This window comes from Schistocerca gregaria, chromosome 7 (genome assembly GCF_023897955.1).
Source record: "Schistocerca gregaria isolate iqSchGreg1 chromosome 7, iqSchGreg1.2, whole genome shotgun sequence".
In the NCBI taxonomy this organism is placed as follows: Eukaryota; Metazoa; Arthropoda; class Insecta; order Orthoptera; family Acrididae; genus Schistocerca; species Schistocerca gregaria.
The window spans coordinates 514,135,261-514,152,713 of NC_064926.1; the positions used below are offsets into that span (position 1 = coordinate 514,135,261).

Genomic DNA, 17,453 nt, shown 5'->3' on the forward strand with positions numbered 1-17,453 from the left:
TGAGGAACTTGAAACTTTCAGCAAAGGGCGTGAGCATGTAGGGGAACTATGGCTCAAATTTAAAAGAATAACTGACCATGGGCTGGTTAGATATGTACCTAGTAGAACATTTCATAATGAGAGGGACTCTCCTTGGTACTCAGTCATTCTAAAGAAACAGAGATGACTGGATAATAGCTGTAAAAATAAAGGATTGGTTTATACAGTGCTTTTTTTCTAAAAAAAATAAAAAAAAAGTTTGAGGGTACTCTGACATTGGATATAATGCAGCGAAAATTACTTATAACTGAAGCATGGGATACCACCCATCTGCTTTTAGCCATGACGTCATCAACATGTTGAACTACAAAAAAATGGTATTGGACATGTTCCAAAGTTCAACACTCTGAACGATCATTTAATTTTCTATCATGCACACGTTTGTTCACTGCATTTTCACACATAGGTTCAGCGCTCAGGTTTACAGTTTCACTTTTGTCATCCACTGATGTTGAACTTCCTGCATTTTCACTTGCACACGAATTATTGACAGTTTTTGGTTTTTTAGATGCAGGAGAACAAGTAAAATAGTTTGTTAGTTTTCTGCTTGAAACAGTCAATGACATTGCTTTTCCCTCCAAAAACTGCACTGGTACTGTTCCTATCGCAATTACCACCACCACCATCATCATTTAAGACTGATTATGCCTTTCAGCGTTCAATCTGGAGCATAGTCCCCCTTATAAAATTCCTTGATGGTCCCCTATTCAGTGCTAACATTGTTGCCTCTTCTGATGTTAAGCCTATTACTTCAAAATCATTCTTAACCAAATCCAGGTACCTTCTCCTTGGTCTACCCTGACTCCTCCTACCCTCTACTGCTTAACCCATGAATCTCTTGGGTAACCTTGCTTCTCCCATGCGTGTAACATGACCCCACCATCTAAGCCTGTTCGCCCTGACTGCTTCATCTATAGAGTTCATTCCCAGTTCTTCTTTAATTTCCTCATTGTGGACACCCTCCTGCCATTGTTCCCATCTACTAGTACCTGCAACCATCCTAGCTACTGTCACTCCCATACAACACAGTTGGTCAAAAGATTGAACGGTGCACAGATAACTTAGTCTTGGTACTGACTTCCTTCTTGCAGAAGTGAGTAGATCGTAGCTGAGCGCTCACTTCATTAGCTTTGCTACACTTCACTTCCAGTTCTTTCACTATGTTGCCATCCTGTGAGAATATGCATCCTAAGTACTTGAAACCGTCCACCTGTTCTAACTTTGTTCCTCCTATTTGGCACTCAGTCCGTTTATATCTCTTTCCCACTGACATTACTTTCGTTTTGGCGATGCTAATCTTCATACCATAGTCCTCACATCTCTGATATAGCTCTGAAATATTACTTTGCAAACTTTCAATCAAATCTGCCATCACAACTAAGTCATCTGCATATGCGAGACTGCTAATTTTGTGTTCACATATCATAATCTCACCCAGCCAGTCTATTGTTTTCAACATATGATCCATAAATAATATGAACAACAGCAGAGACAGGTTGCAGCCTTGTCTTACCCCTGGAACTACTCTGAACCATGAACTCAATTTACCGTCAACTCTAACTGGTGCCAACATGAAAAAATGAAATAAAAAATTTATGTCCGTGAAATAAATCTTTGGCACTCTTCCAAGTTCTCAACATCGTAAAAAAATTACTTTGTCGATGAAAAAGCTTAGGGGTACACATCGCCCAGCGTTCCCCCAGAAAAACAGCATTGGGTTTATAGATACAGAGCTGCTAAATGAAGCAGGTTTGGATGTCAAGAGAACAATGGTTTAAGTCTTCAATGACTACCATAGCTGAACTGTGTCAAATTAACTTTCATAAAACCCAAAGAAATTATGGTCATATTTAAAGGCTGTTAGTGGCCCCAAAGTTAGTGTCCAAACCCTAGTGAATGAAACAGGAGAGTAGCAAAGCAAAAACTGAAACGCTTAACTCTATTTTCAAATGTTCCTTTATGAAGGAAAACCCAGGAGAATTGCCCTGTTTTTCATCCTCTTACCACTGGAAAGATAAAAGAAGTCAGCATTCAGTGTTAGTGTCAGTGGTGTTGAGAAAGAGAAGAAATCGTTAAAATTGAACTAAACTGTAGGAGCCGATGGGATATCTGTCAGGTTCTATAGTGAATTTGTGGCCAAGATAGCCCCTTTTAATTATACTCTTTTGTAGACCCTTCAAACAAAAAACCTTGCCCAGTTCTGGGAGAAAAGCACAGGTCGCACCCATCTACAAGGAGGCTAGAAGAAGTGATCCACAAAACTACCGTCCAATATCCTTGACATCAATTTGTTGTAGAATCTTAGAACTTATTCTGAGCTCCAACATAACGAAGTATCTTGAACAGAATAACCTCCTCAATGCCAACCAGTATGAAGTCCAAAGAGTCAATCATGTGAAACCCGACTTGCACTTTTCTCACATAACGTACTGAAAGATTTGGATCAGGCTGTCAAGTAGATGTAATATTTCTTGATTTCCGATAAGTGTTTAACTCAGCACCCTACCTACACTTACTGTCAAAAGTACGATCATATGAGGTATCAAGTGAAATTTGTGGCTGAGCTGGAACTTTTTGGCAGGAAGACACAGCATGTTATCTTAGACAGAGAGTCATTACAAGATGTAGAAATAACATCAGGCATGCCCCAGGGAAGCTGCTGGGACTCTTGTTGTTCATGATGTCTATCAATGACCTCTCACACAATATTAAGACTTTTTATAGATGATGGACTTATCTGTGCTGAAGTAATGTCTGAAAAAAAAAAAAAAAAAAACTGCATAGATATTCAGTCGAATCTTCATAAGATTTCAAAGTGGTACAAAGATTGGCAACTTGCTCTTTACAAGAAGAAAAAAACAAACATAGTATCCTACGACTGTAGTATCAATGAGTCACTGTTGGAATAAGACAACTCATACAAATACCTGAATGTAACACTTTGTGATGATATGAGATGGAATGCTCACAAGGTCTCAGTTGAGGGTAAAGCAGACTTCGGTTTGTTGGTAGAATACTGGGGAAGTGCAATCAGTCTACAAAGGAGATTGTTTACAAATGACTTGTGTGACCAGTTCTGGAGGATTGCGCAAGTGTGTAGGACCTGCACTAAAGAGGACTAACAGGGGATATTGAACACATACAGAGTAAGGCAGTAAGAATGAGCACCAGTGTGGGAGAGTGCTACAGTGCTGCTGAAGAAATTGAACTAGAAGACTGCTGAAGATAAATGTAAACTAATCTGAGCAAATCTACTAACAAAGTTTCAAGAACCAGCTTTAATGATTACTCTAGGAATACACTTCAACCCCTATGTATCACACACATATAGATTGTGAGGGTGAGATTAAAATAATTACAGTGTGCAAAGAGGCATTCAAACAATCATTCCTTCCACGCACCATACGTGATTGGAATGGGAAGAAATCCTAATAAGCGGTGCAATTGAATGTACCCTCCACCAAGCACTTCATGACAGTTTGCGGAGCATAGGTATAGCTGTAGATGTAGTTTTAGATTTCTCATGTTTTAAAGAGTTAAGTGTAAATCAATTGCATGTTAATGCAGTACTGTAATAAGGTATGAACAGATGTTCAACTGCCACTCACAGAGACAATACATTACTGTACGATACAGACATATTTTACAATATACGCACCACTATACATTACACTTTTTTGAAAGATTTTTCATTGTGTGAATGTTTTTATTTTGCTGCTGTTTTAATATGGAACAATATTTCAGATAGTATTTACAATTGAACACTGAAGTTGTGCTGTACTGTATTATGATGATGTGGGTCAATAAAAGTGTTCCTCCGATAATCCAGCCTTTTTGTGGTCTGACCATGCTTCTGGTCCTGTAGGATATGGATAGTCAAGTTCTGCTATACTTGGCAACATCAATTCGCTTGGTTTTGTTAGTCTAGTATATCACTGATATTACTTACATCTCTCTTTGATTGTTATAATAGTCTGTCTTGTGGTACACAACAGACTTACAGAGGCCTAAATCATCTTTAATATTACAAAACCGCTTTCTATCTTAGTTGAAAGGAGTGAAGTACAGCAGATATCATGTTCTCGCTGGACTCTACCAATCTTCCCAAATATTTGGTCAGCGTAAGCCAGTCAAGCAACTCTTAGTTCCTGTTCTTCCTTCTCAGTCTTAACCTCTATTTCACGTAGTCTTGATTTTGACTTCATATGATAATGAGTACCCATTCCTACAGAACGTTATTCATAAGTGTTTTAAATTAGAGAGACTGTGCACTGTGCAAATAACTTGTGTATTGTTAGGGGGTTATGAACAGTGAAATTAAAGTAATGTGAAGCGCAACTATGCACCTGTCGGCTACATTATTTACAGTAGCCAGTGTCGGAATCCACAACCCATTTTTCAGCCAGTGTAGCAATGCAGTACGTCAACACCGAGGACAACAAATGAAGAAACACAGCAGGCGGAACCGCTACACATGGACACAATCTGTCACACCAATAAAACCTGAGCGATGGCAAGAAACTGGCTACTTTGCAGTAACACGAGTATCCACATGGTCAGTGGGATGAAGTCTGGAGCACCATCTACTGTCAGTATGTTTATCACTGTTGTGACATCCACTAATACAGTGGCAGTGAGAAGAACGCCGGTGGAAAGAGTCACAACAACAGTGGTGTGCGCAACAAAAGCATTGGATTTAATAATGACAACACAACTTCTGTTTGGATGAGTACCAGCTCTGCATACACTATTGTGATGGATGTAATCATGTGGGGTAGCTCTGAGTATAAACATTGTCAGATTACATTCATCATCGTCATATGAGCCCAGCACATAGTGTGATGATATGGTGGTACTACCAAGTTTACAAGTTCTAAGGTAACACATCACTTTAATGAGCAGAGGTGTTGCACAATATTTACCAAACCAATGAATGATGACTGCAACAACAAAAATTTAAGTAATGAGTTAGTATAGCATGCAGTTTGGAAATTTGTTTTCTTTCTGTGTGTGTAAGTTGAATGGACACAGCATATCTGCTAGTCAGGATGACAACAGGAATCTTACTAAGCTTCATAGTACCTGTTGGTTTTGCGTCGTCTGCTCCTACCTTGGAAATATGGTGCAGTCCACAGGAGGAGGACGTCTGTGACAATCGTGATGATGTCCCCAATATATGGAGAGTCTTTGAGATCATTCAATTAGCTGTCATCCAAGAGAGAATAAAGGTCAATTACTATCATACGTAATTATATTGAGCAAATCTAATGATACTGCTCCTTGGTCGTAAAGGAATGTATGACATATTTGACTGTTGTAATTAATAGATCAATGTATTCATATTAACAAAGAACATTTCTTCATTATTTATTGGAAATTTGAGATTTGTAAGAGATCTGTTCAGTTTCCAGCACAGAAGTTGCAGAAGGAAACAAAGTCTACAGTAACGAAGACTGCACAGTTAGTCCGATCTTGCAGGTCACACATAATAGGTACAAATAATTCTATAATGGCAAACAGAAATTTATACACGGGTATATTACATTACATAAAACATGATATAACACCTCAATACAATCACTTCTGATTCAAATAGATATTAATAAGGACAGCATAATTTGCATTTCTGGCAAGTGGCTTAGCCGAGATGAGTCTCCGAAGTCACTGTGACAATCTGTGAACAAGGCAACTTAATATCACATGTCACCATTGCTGTCCTGAACTACCCACCTAGATACAGAGATTGTTCTGCTACTGCTCTAGCCAATGTTTTCCAGTACTTCGAACAACTGAAAACACCTGGCCATTTGCTGAGAGACTGGCACGCCAACAGCTGCTATGACTGATGAACTCTGCCATAAGGCTGAAGCAGAATAGAATGCCAGAATGTAATTTTCTCTTTGTGGTGGAGTGTACACTGATATGAAACTTCCTGATAGACTAAATGGGTGTGCTGGACCAAAAGTTGAAGTGTGGAACTTTGCCTTCTCTACCGACTGACGTCTCCAAGCATGACTCATGAACAGCCCTCAAAGTCTTACTTCCATAATTATCTGGTCTCCTACCTTCCAAACTTCACAGAGGCATTCTCAGTCAGTAGAGCACTTTCCAATGAAAAATCAAAGGTCCTCAGTTCATGTCTTGATCCAGTACACAGTTTTAATCTGCCAGGAAGTTTTAGAATAGAACGAATTACCCATACCTATAGTCAAATCTCAGTTCAACCCAATGCTCAGCCTGGTTGGAGCCATTGTTGCTGCTACAGTTGGCAGCTTTGTGTACATTTCACATCCTGTATATTCCAAAACCACATACAAACAAAATTGTGTATTCTTCTTACTACACAGCATAGTGAGGTGACGGAAGTCTTGGGATACCTCCTACTATCATGTTGGACTTTCTTCTGCTTGGCGTAGAGCAGAAACTCGATGTGGCATGGACTCAACAAGTCGTTGGATGTCCCATGCAGAAATATTGAGCCATGCTGTCTTTACAGCCATCCATAACTGCAAATAGTGTTATTGGTGCAGAATTTTGTGCACAAACTAACCTCTCATTTATGTCCTATAAATGTTTGATGGAATTCATGTCAGGGAGTCTGGTGGCCCAATAATTCATGCAAATTGTCCAGAATGTTCTTCAAATCAACAGCAAAAAACTGTGACCTTCCACAATTGTTTGGGAAGTTGAAATCCATGAATGGCTGCAAATAGTCACCAAGCTGCTGAACATAACCATTTCCTCTCAATGACTGGTACGGTTGGACCACAGAACCTGGTCCATTTCATGTAAACACAGCCCACATTATCCGAAATCTAAACTCATCTGAATAGGCCATAGTTTCCTAGTCATCTAGTGTCTATCCAATATGGTAACAAGCCAGGAGAATTGCTGCATATGATGTTATGCTGTTAGCAGAGGCACTTGCAGCAGTTGTCTGCTGCCATAGCTCATTAACACAAATTTCGTTGGACTGTCCTAATGGATATGTTAGTCATATGTTCCATATTGAATTCTATGGTCATTGCATGCAGTGTTGCTTGTATGTTAACACTGACAACTCTACACAAACGCCACTTCTCTAAGTCATCAAGTAAAGGTCACTGGCCATCACTTCAGGTAATGCCTGAAATTTGCTATTTTCAGCACACTTCTGACACTGAAGATAACAGAATATTGAATTCCCTAATGATTTCTGAAATGGAACGTCACATTAGTCTAGCTTCAACTACCACTCCACATTCAGAGTCTGTTAATTCCCATTGTGCAGCCACAATCATGCTGGAAACTTTTTCACATGACTCACCTGAGTAAAAATGACAGCCCCACCAATGCACTGCCCTCTCATACCTTGTGTACACGACACTACCACCATCTATTTATGTGCACATTGTTATCCCATGACTTTTCACCTCATTGTACATGCAAAATAAGTAAGATTTCATTGTTTTTGTTTTTTTTTCCCCCTGTGTGTTACAATTTTGATGTCAAGCAGTGCCTTAATCAAACAGACTTTCCATAAGGTGAGTACCGATACTGAAAATGTGTGGAATAAAAAGAAATATTTTTTTGCTTTTAATTTGAGAAATCTTGGTTTTTTTTTTTTTTTTTTTTTTTTTTTTTTGTGTGTGTGTACCAAGTGGATGCCTTGGAAGGGGTGTGTGTGTGTGTGTGTGTGTGTGTGTGTGTGTGTGTGTGTGTGTGTGTGTGTGTGTGTGTGTGCATGGAGAATAGTGAAGGACTGGCCCTGCTGGGAGGGGAAAAGACATACAGGATAATAAGGGGGTTGGAAGTAATGGGACATTAGGAAAGCATATTGAAATAGTCTTTTGGTGACACAGGAAGGAATAAGGCGAGTTCAGTACAGAATAACAATATGAAAAATGATAGATTGGTACTCATCAAATAGGAGGAGGCATTGAGTTACAGACAGACACAATGAAAAGACTGTATATCTTTTAGCAAAAATTTCATTGTAATTTTACTGAAAGTTGAGCAGTTTTCCCATTGAGAAAGAGAAAGAGAGACTCAATGTCTCCTTCATATTACTGAGAGACTGAATTTGGGCAGGTTACTTCCAATCTCATTGTTTTGGCAGGATAATAGACATATTGCACTACCCCACCTTGCAATACAGCCAGTCATAATCTATAAGTAAAACACAACACACCTGAATTTTCAGACTGTGGGTTCTATATATGCATTCTCATTGCTCTAACAAGAAAACCAAGTCTGAGATGAAGATGATAATCATTTACAATTGTTACAAAAACATTAGTCTGATGAGAAATGAACATCAAACTTAGGATGAACAGTGAAATTTAAAACCACAGTACTAAAATTGAAAATGTTACAGGCTCAGAATGCAGTTTTATATTCTTGTGCAAAAGTAACAGGCTGCCAGAAAAATCAGAGAGGAGATTTGAAATCACTAGCTTTTCAAAAATTAAATACAAGAGTATCTTATCACTTACTGAGTATTAAGATTCAACAGTCTAAGTTTCAGTACATGCCTAACAAGATTTCAACTTTTCAGTATACAGACAGCCAGTATTGCTATTTGAAGTCAATAGAAACACCCTGATGTGAGAAATAATGAAGGGTAAAGAGTCTTCAAAGAGACAGCCATTTGTTGACTTGATTTCTCTTTGGCTGCAAATCCAAAGCTCTGGAGTTCAGCCCAGTGGCCCTAATACTTTTCCGTAAATTACCAAGTGATGATCAGTTCATGTGAAAAATTACAAGCTATGTAATGATTCGGAGTCAACATTAAACTGTATGTCCCTCCTATAATTGGTTGGTAAATCAGTTCTAAGTTCAAACAAAGGACCCTGCTACTAAACTACTGTGGTGTCCAAACCAACCTTTAGTTTGAGGGCAACTTTACATACATAATACCATTATTTATAACACATTACAAAATAATCTAGAAGCAATTCCCATAATTAACAATGTGTCAGTTGTAATCTGTGGTTAGTATATTTCACAGAAGTTGCCTGCAATGACTCTTTTGCTCGCTAATACACAACTTGACTCACTCCATATCCCTAAATACTCATTTGCAGGATGCAATTTATTGAACACGGGGTGCAACTGAATTTGGTGTTACGAATGCTGGATAAAATGAAGATTACACTTTTATTTTTCAACCATTATGAGGCTGACACACACAGAAAGACAGGGTGAAGTATGTGCACTTTCATAATGTACATTTTACAGGACTGTGGGTTTTGGAAAATATCTACAGATTCAAGGAGAATAATTCAGAAAAATACAAACAGTTGATATGTCAATGCTTCCACTATATGTTTGTTTCATTAACATTTCAAAGATTTTATATAAATTATGAAAAGAATAGATTGCTACTCGCCACTTGGAAGAGACACTGAGTCTCAGACAGGCACAACAATAAGACTGCTAGACACACAAGCTTTTCGCCGAATGGTCTTCTCCTGAGGCACAAAACACTCACACTCACACGCAATACTTATACTGCTTCTATATATTGTATTCCCCCAGAAACAAAGTAAAGAAATAATGTGTCGAGTAATTTGAAAAATAATTTTTTTCATTAATAAGTTTATAATCAAACATTGCATTATTGCACAAAATTACAAAGGAAAACAGTGCTTAACATGTAATATTGGAAGGTCGTTAACATACAACATGAACAGAAAGGGTCCTGACACACTTGCCTGGGGCACACCTTAAGTTACTTCCACATCTGACAATGACTCCATCCAAGACAAACTACTGTGTCCTTACTATCAACAAGTCTTCAGTCCAGTCACAAATTTCATTCAATACCACATATGATCAAACTTTTGATGATAAGCGAAGGTGTAGTACTGAGTCAAATGCTTTTTGGAAATCAAGAAATAATGCATCCCCCTCACTGCCTTGATATATAGCTTCCCGTATGTCATGTGAGAAAAGTGCTAGTTGGGTTTCACATTATCATGTTTTCAAAATCCATGCTTCCAACCTAATATTTTGGCTAGGAAAAATATATAGTGTATCTGATGGGGTTGGAATCCTAGGAGTAGAACCCTATCACATCAAAGCATTGACCCATCAAACCTTCAAATGCTTAAAATACCTCAAAAAAATTTCTTCTATTATGATCTACTGCTATCCGTCACCACGTTTCACTTTGTCTACTCTCCTTTCAAAATGTGTTTTTTCATAGGCGTCTTCATTTAAAAAACAGCAATAAGTCACAATGAGTGATGTCTGGAGAGGAAGACTGAAATTTAATTTTCAGACAAACGGTTCAGTTGTGATAAGATGGGCATCATAGCGATGCAACTTGTCTTCCACTGACCTGGGCTCTAGCACTGAAATACCTCACAAAGACTGTAGAGAATTACTTGGCTATTAGCTTGTTACTTCCTAACCTTTTAGTGCCTTTTCATTTAGTAGCTGTTATAGGCAACACCCACTGACTTACAGTTAGTTCCTCCAATGCTCAGTACCAAATAAGGCACCAAGAATCCTCCAGTGAACTATCAGCTGCCAGGTTTTCAGCTTCCTCCCAGGTCATGTCCATGCACTGATGATCCTTTGCAGAAGTTTATTTCTTTGCATTTCAAGATCTTGCTGTATCCATCTGTTTATTTCGACAGAATGTTGATTTGGGGTTGTTCCATCTTTCATGAAGAGAACATGCCCCGCAAGCTTCAGCCTTCTATCAGCAATGACTTTGTGCAGACTAGATAGACCACTTCTCAGCACTTCTTCATTTGAAATGTGGTTGTGATAACTGACCTTCAGAACTTTCCTGAAGAATTGTTGGTATAAAACATTGAGCTTGTGTATCAATTTTACTGATATTTTCCACATCTAACATGCATATATGGCCATCAGAAGGATGATAATAGTACGATCAAAGCTTTGTGGACAAATCCTTTGAATCTATGTTGGAAGATTGTAGAAGCTCTCCCAATTCTGCTGCCATTGTCCACGTCTATGTCCCCATTATTACAGACAAGATTGTTGAGACATAGAAATTTTGGTCACCATCTTGTAGTCCTTTCTGTTCCATTATAATCTGGGTAGACACATTTCCATTTTATGCACATTGTGTTTCTCTGGTCACCATTTATTTTTAGCACTACAGAACTGACCTGACACAAAACATCATTTTAATTTTCTATTTCACATGGCACACTTGTTTTCAGTAATTGGGAAGAATGCTTCCAACACATTGTCCATGCTGTTTTTACATTGTATCCACACACCTATTACCCATCTCTGGTTGCCATGTTGTTGAATCAGAATTCCACTTGAAGGTTTTAGAATTTGCAGCAGGTGTGACAACATCGCTACTCGACACGGTCGTTACAGGTACTACAAACTCCAATGACGACTTCATAACAACTGGGTAACAGAATCCCATGAGTGGAACAAATTCCTCATGCGAATTAAACTATGGGAAGCACAGCTTTTGAACCTAAGTAGATACGCACCTGACAACATATTCAAGCACACATTTGACAGCCAATGACTGAGCACATGACAACTCTTGGCACGAGAGCAAAGCTATGACTGAGACTGAACTCAGTGGCCAGAGACAGTGGTCACTTGTGTGTTAGTTGCACTTGCATGAATGCACGTGTGTTCGCTACATTAGACGGTGGCCTTTTGGGTGCAAGCTCACATGTGCAGCAGTCTTTTTGTCGCACATGTCTGCCATTCGACATCTCTTTTATACGGTGAGTAGCAATCTATCCTGCCCATAGTATTGTCGAATTTTTGGGGAGGTTGAAAGGGACTAAACACTAAGGTCAACACCTCCCATTCTTTCTTTAATAATCTAAGTCAAAAACTTTATGGAATAAGGAAAGCAGAGACTGCTAATTTACTCTTTATCTTTGTGGCATCACCTGAGACAGGGATCCAGGTGAAAAGCAGAGGGAGGAAAATAAACATCAAAAAGTAAGGAAGTGCAATGAGATAGGAGAGGTAAGCTAACTGAAGCAGCCAGAGTCGCAACTGCTCCACTCCCCTCCTCCTCTCATACTCCCAGTTTCTAGATGAATGTCAACTTCCTCATCTGATAACAGCCCTTTATTCATTGTAGAATAGTGGCAGAATTCCCGCATCACAGAATGGAGAAAAATAAGACGAGACCATGGAGACACGCTTTAAATGAATACAAACATTCTCTCTAACGTTTAAAAACCATGTCAACAGCTTGGACATCACCTACCACAAGAGACCAGAGTTGTGAAGCACCAGTGTTCATCACAGGGCAGTGAAGTTGGGGGCACTAGCATAATGTGGGGCACCAACAAGGGGCTTCACAATGGTAATGGGATGGGTCCCCTTTCCTGAGAATATGACAATGAGCCAACTAGACATAGCTATAATGTAATCAACATAGAATAGTGGATATCCTTTGAGAAGTGTGAAGGGAAGATGATCATGTGGTCGTCAACCTCCAAAATGGTTTCCTTTTATGATGCTCATTCTGGAACAGCCAGCCGTAAGATGGAAAACGTATTATTTTATGCCAACTGATTTGGTAATGACTACATCTACACAGTATACCTTTCCATGGATGAATGCCTCTTCAATGAAAGAGGAAACTATCAGCAAAGAGCCTCCATGTCAGCATGATTTTTAAAAAAAGCCCTGGTGCCTATCTATACCCCTTACACATAAGAACAACTATCATCTTAATATTCCTGTATTGTTGGGGCCAAACAGATTAACTAGCCTAGATCCGTCAGTTTCAAAACATCATTTGCTAAGGAACTTCTAGTTCAGTGGCTTTGGGCTTCTAACTGGACTCCTTAAGACTTGACAATCAAGAGGGAATTAAAAAATTTTTCTTCATTCAATTCCCTGTGTGAAATGCCTTGGAGTCCTGTTGGAAAACAAGTTAAACTGGAGACAACATATTGATAAACAAATCTAAATGGTCAGTTCCGCATTTTTTGCTAGGAGCATCTCTCATTGTGGTGGTTTGTTTCACGTTTTTACTTCTCATTGCCTTCTGGAATTATCTTCTGGAGTGTGTACCTAAAGAAAATGAACTATTTATTAAACAAAAGTGACCAGTAAGAACAGCATGTTAAGTAGAAAACTGCTCATCTTGCAAATGCCTTTTCAATTCTTGCATTCACTTCCCAACATATTTACAATGTTGCTGACAAAAATAAATTGAAGCTGAACAGTTTTTCTCCACCCCCTCCCCCGTCCCCATGCAAATGTATTCTGCCTGGTGCAAAGGTATTCTACTTCCCATCAGACAAAGCAAAAAATGGGTAATCACAGCCAGTTCAAAAGAAAACTTAAAAACTATCTCATTAGTCATTCTTTCTACAAATTAACTGAATATCTAGATTCAAAGATTTAAAAGGTATGTTAGCTATATGGCAAGTAGCAGCGTGTTGCGAGGCTTCATGACAACTGCAAGCATGACTGAATATTTACAAATGTAGGAAACCATTTTCTCTTAAAAAACAAACCAGTCTTTTTGTTGTGTCTGTCTACAACTCAACACCAGCTTTATATGGTGAGTAGCATGATACTGTCATTTTTCCATTCTAGATTTTCCATTGTTGAAATATTATGTTGTGTATAAAAGTTGTTTAATAAAAAGTTTTTCAAAGTACCAGCTTTCTTCCTTACTTGGTTCGATTTAGTTACTACTTACAACCATACTCTGCAAACCACTGAACACCATGGTAGAGAATGTCCCACTACACCCATCATTTTATTAGGGCTTCTTCCCATTCCACTTACATATAGAGATGCAGAAAAAAATTCTGTTTAAATGCGTCTGTGCAGACTGTAATTACTTTAATCTTACCCTCACAATCCCTACAGGAGATGCTGTATATTCCTAGACCCCACCCTAGAGGTGGTTCTTGAAATTTTGTAATGAGTTTTCTACGGATAGTCTACATATATCTTCAAGTGTCTGCCAGTTCAGTTTTTTCCGTATCTCTGTGAGACACTGAGAAGTTGAACAAACCTCTGACCATTCATGCTGTCCTCCTCTGAATATGTTCAATGTCCCCCCCGTTAGTCCTATTTTGCATGCATCACACTCACTTGAGCAATATTCTAGCATAGGTCAGATGAGTGATTTGTAAGTAATCATTCTTGTAGACTGACCACATCTCCCTAATATTCTATCAGCAAACCACAGTCTGCCACCAGCTTTGCCTACAGCTGAACCAATGTGATCCATTACACATTCCTACAAAGAGTTGGCCTGCAGCCAAGTAAATGTCAAGTTGACAGATTCCAACTGAGACCGTTTGATACCACGGTTCTTTCATTTTGTGAAAGTGGACAGTTTTACTTTTCTGAAGACTTCAAGCACTAATCTTTGCATCACTTTGAAACCTTATCAAGATATGACTGAATATTTGTATTTAATTATTTTCAGACAGTACTTCATTGTAGGTAACAGCATCATCTGCAAAGATTCTGAGTTTGCTATTAATATTGTCTGCAAGATCATTAATATACAAGATCAACAGCAAAGATCCCCAAACACTTCCCTGGGGCTCATCTGAAATTACTTCTGCACCAAGGACTCTCCATCCAAGGTAAAGAAATCCACTACCCATTCACAAATTTCTCTCAATATTTCACACAATCATAGTTTTGATAATAAACACAGGTGTTGCATTTAGTGAAATACTTTCTGTAAATCAAAAAATTCTGCATCTACCTGACTGCCTCAATCTACGGCTTTCATGGTGTCATGTAAGGAAAGTGTGAGCTGGGTTTCACATGTTTGATGTTTTGGAGTTCATGCTGGTTGGTATGGAGTGTGTTATTCTGTTCGAGATATCTCATTACATTTGAGCTCACAACATGTTCTTAGATTCTACAACAACAGGATGTCAAGGATACTGAACAGTAGTTTGGTGGATCATTCTGCTACCCTGGTTGTAAACTGTTGTGATCAATGCTTTTTTCAGCTATTGGGCACAGTTTTCCATTCAGTGGTTAAGTGTGAATGGCACTAATTTATTGTAACAATATTGTGAATAGGTTAGCTACAACTCACCATATAGCGGAGATGTTAAGTTGCAGATAGACACAACAAAAAGACTGTCCCAAAATGAGCTTCCGACCAACAAGGACTTTATCTCCAACAGCTGAAGCCAGACTACTGGCTTCAGCTGCAAGAGACTGTGGTTGTAATCATGTGTCTTTTTTGACAAATGCTTTGTTGGCCAAAAGCCCATTTTCTTTTTGTTGTGCCTATCTGCGACTTGGAACCTCTGCTGTATAGTGATTAAGAACTATCCCTTTCGCAATATTGTTACATTTCAAACTGGATTTTTCCACTGTTTGAACTAATTTATTGTTACTATGTCATACAGATTTTTTCTATTATTTGCTTATCTTCTGTTAATGTAAAAAATGTCTCACTCCAGCATCCACGAAATTGGTTTTTGATGGGATCTACACAATGTAGTAAATAACTCAATGAATACTTAATTTGTTTTCGTAGGTGCATTGCCCCATAGGATAACTGTTTAGGGTAAAAGTGGCTGAAACTATGAAAATAGGCCAGCACTCTGTCTTCAAGTGACAGTAAGAAATCACGTAGGTACAAAAATAGTGCTCTGAGCTTTGTTATTTAATCTGTTTTGACTAATTTTGCTACTTAGCTAAATGCCAAGGAATTTCACACACAGGGTTTAACTTAGTGAATGATCCTAAGGTATGTTTCTGGCACCAGCAAGTAATTTTAATGTTCTTGGGATGTGATTCGTCTAATGCAACTAAATAAAAAACTTTATTGTACTATGAATGGTTTACGTATTATTTATGAAGCGTCTTCTGTGGGATTTTGGGTTGTTATTTGTGTGTATATGCCACCAAGAGATGTTATTGGGCATTTTGCATATCAAGGATATCTGACTTTCGGCATTTTATAAACTCATTTCGACTTAGCAACTCGTTTTCGCTCTACATCGTGTTTTGGTTCTAAGTTTGGCAGAAATGCACAATTAAACTGGCTACAATTGCACGTTAATTGCGTACATAGCACTGTTCAAAAATGGCAAGTGAACTGACGTTCAGCTGTGGTGCATTTCTAAAACAGACAGTTGGCATATTATGCTGAGAGCACTGACTAGAGCAAATAGAATCCAAGGTATTAAGTAACACTTAACAAGTCGCTACAGTCTACACACACAAAACAATTTTTCCACGCAATATTAAAATTTTTGATAAAATAAGTGAATTTTATGGACAGTTGAAACGATTCGGATAGAACGTTTTCAAGCTAATAATCACCGAAATCAAACGAAGGGCTGAAACTGTAACGTGATTAATATCATTGTCCCCCGTCCTTGAATATGTAAAGTGTTAGATCAAAAAAGATCATCAAAACATTACCAGTATAGAACGAATTTAGAATAACCTACCAGTGTTGTGCATGATTATAATACTCAAATAATGCAGTGGAGTTACTAAATTCGTTTTACTTTCTGTGGGGGTTTAAAACTGCAATTTTATTTTTGTCACCATGTTTCATTTGATTATCTGTCATTCAATACGTGAACACCGCGGGTTCTCGTTTAGTATCTTTTATTTGCATTCAAATATACACCGTATGCACAAATTCTCAAGTTTTCAGGGAATCCCAATAAACTGGTTTAATTTACACATGAGACTGCAAAGAATGTGTCGTGACACAGTCTTTAATATAGGGCGCTTTCCGCAGTTATATTTACATTCTAGCAAATATCAGTATATTCATACTGCGGTCCAATACGAAGTTTTTGGTTAGAACTCGTTAATAGGCATACATGTCCAAAAACCTCAAATCATTCACTTGTTCCCAAACTGAAAACCGGAGATATTTACCCCACAATACAATTAAAAGGCGTTAGCTCATTCTCTCTTAACCGAAATTATGTATCACGAGCCTCTCTTACAAAACACATACAACCCAACAAAATACACAATCACAAGGCGACGCTCTGCAATTATATGTCAAACTTACGAAGCAGCTGTAATATCCAAATTCGCGCCGACTGCAAACATATGACTTCCGATCAGTCATTCGAAATCTACATCTTTGTTTCTGACCATAGAGTAAATATCTCTGGAGTGAGCATTGCGGTCTGCGCAAGTTGTCAACATTAAAACAGGATTGTGACGTGTTTTAGGGGCTTTGCTGTGCGTGTGTGCTTTCCGCAGAGTTTGAACTTTAAAATATCAAGAGTTTTGTTGATAGTGTAATACCGATGGTGAATTACTGTTGTTGCTACGGATGCAAAGAAAAATATGTGAAAGGAGGGACAGTAACTTTTCATGGGTACATACCGTGTAGCTCTAATTAGAGTAATCATATTAGAAAGAGACACTGTATATGTTTAAAAATTTCGAGACGCTTGATTCTGTAGACATATTTTTCTGCGATTTTTGGA

At 38.3% G+C, this 17,453-nt stretch overlaps 1 protein-coding gene across 1 annotated transcript in view; it reads right to left on the bottom strand.

Annotated features, from left to right (window-relative positions):
• LOC126282454 (uncharacterized) overlaps positions 1 to 17,104 on the bottom strand; it is a 35,634-nt gene extending 18,530 nt beyond the window's left edge. Inside the window, exon 1 of the mRNA XM_049982111.1 lies at positions 17,027 to 17,104. Within this exon, the coding sequence (XP_049838068.1) occupies positions 17,027 to 17,067 (41 nt within the window). The 5' untranslated portion in view covers positions 17,068 to 17,104. The remainder of the gene's footprint in view (positions 1 to 17,026) is intronic.
• Between the last annotated feature and the right edge of the window lie 349 nt (positions 17,105 to 17,453).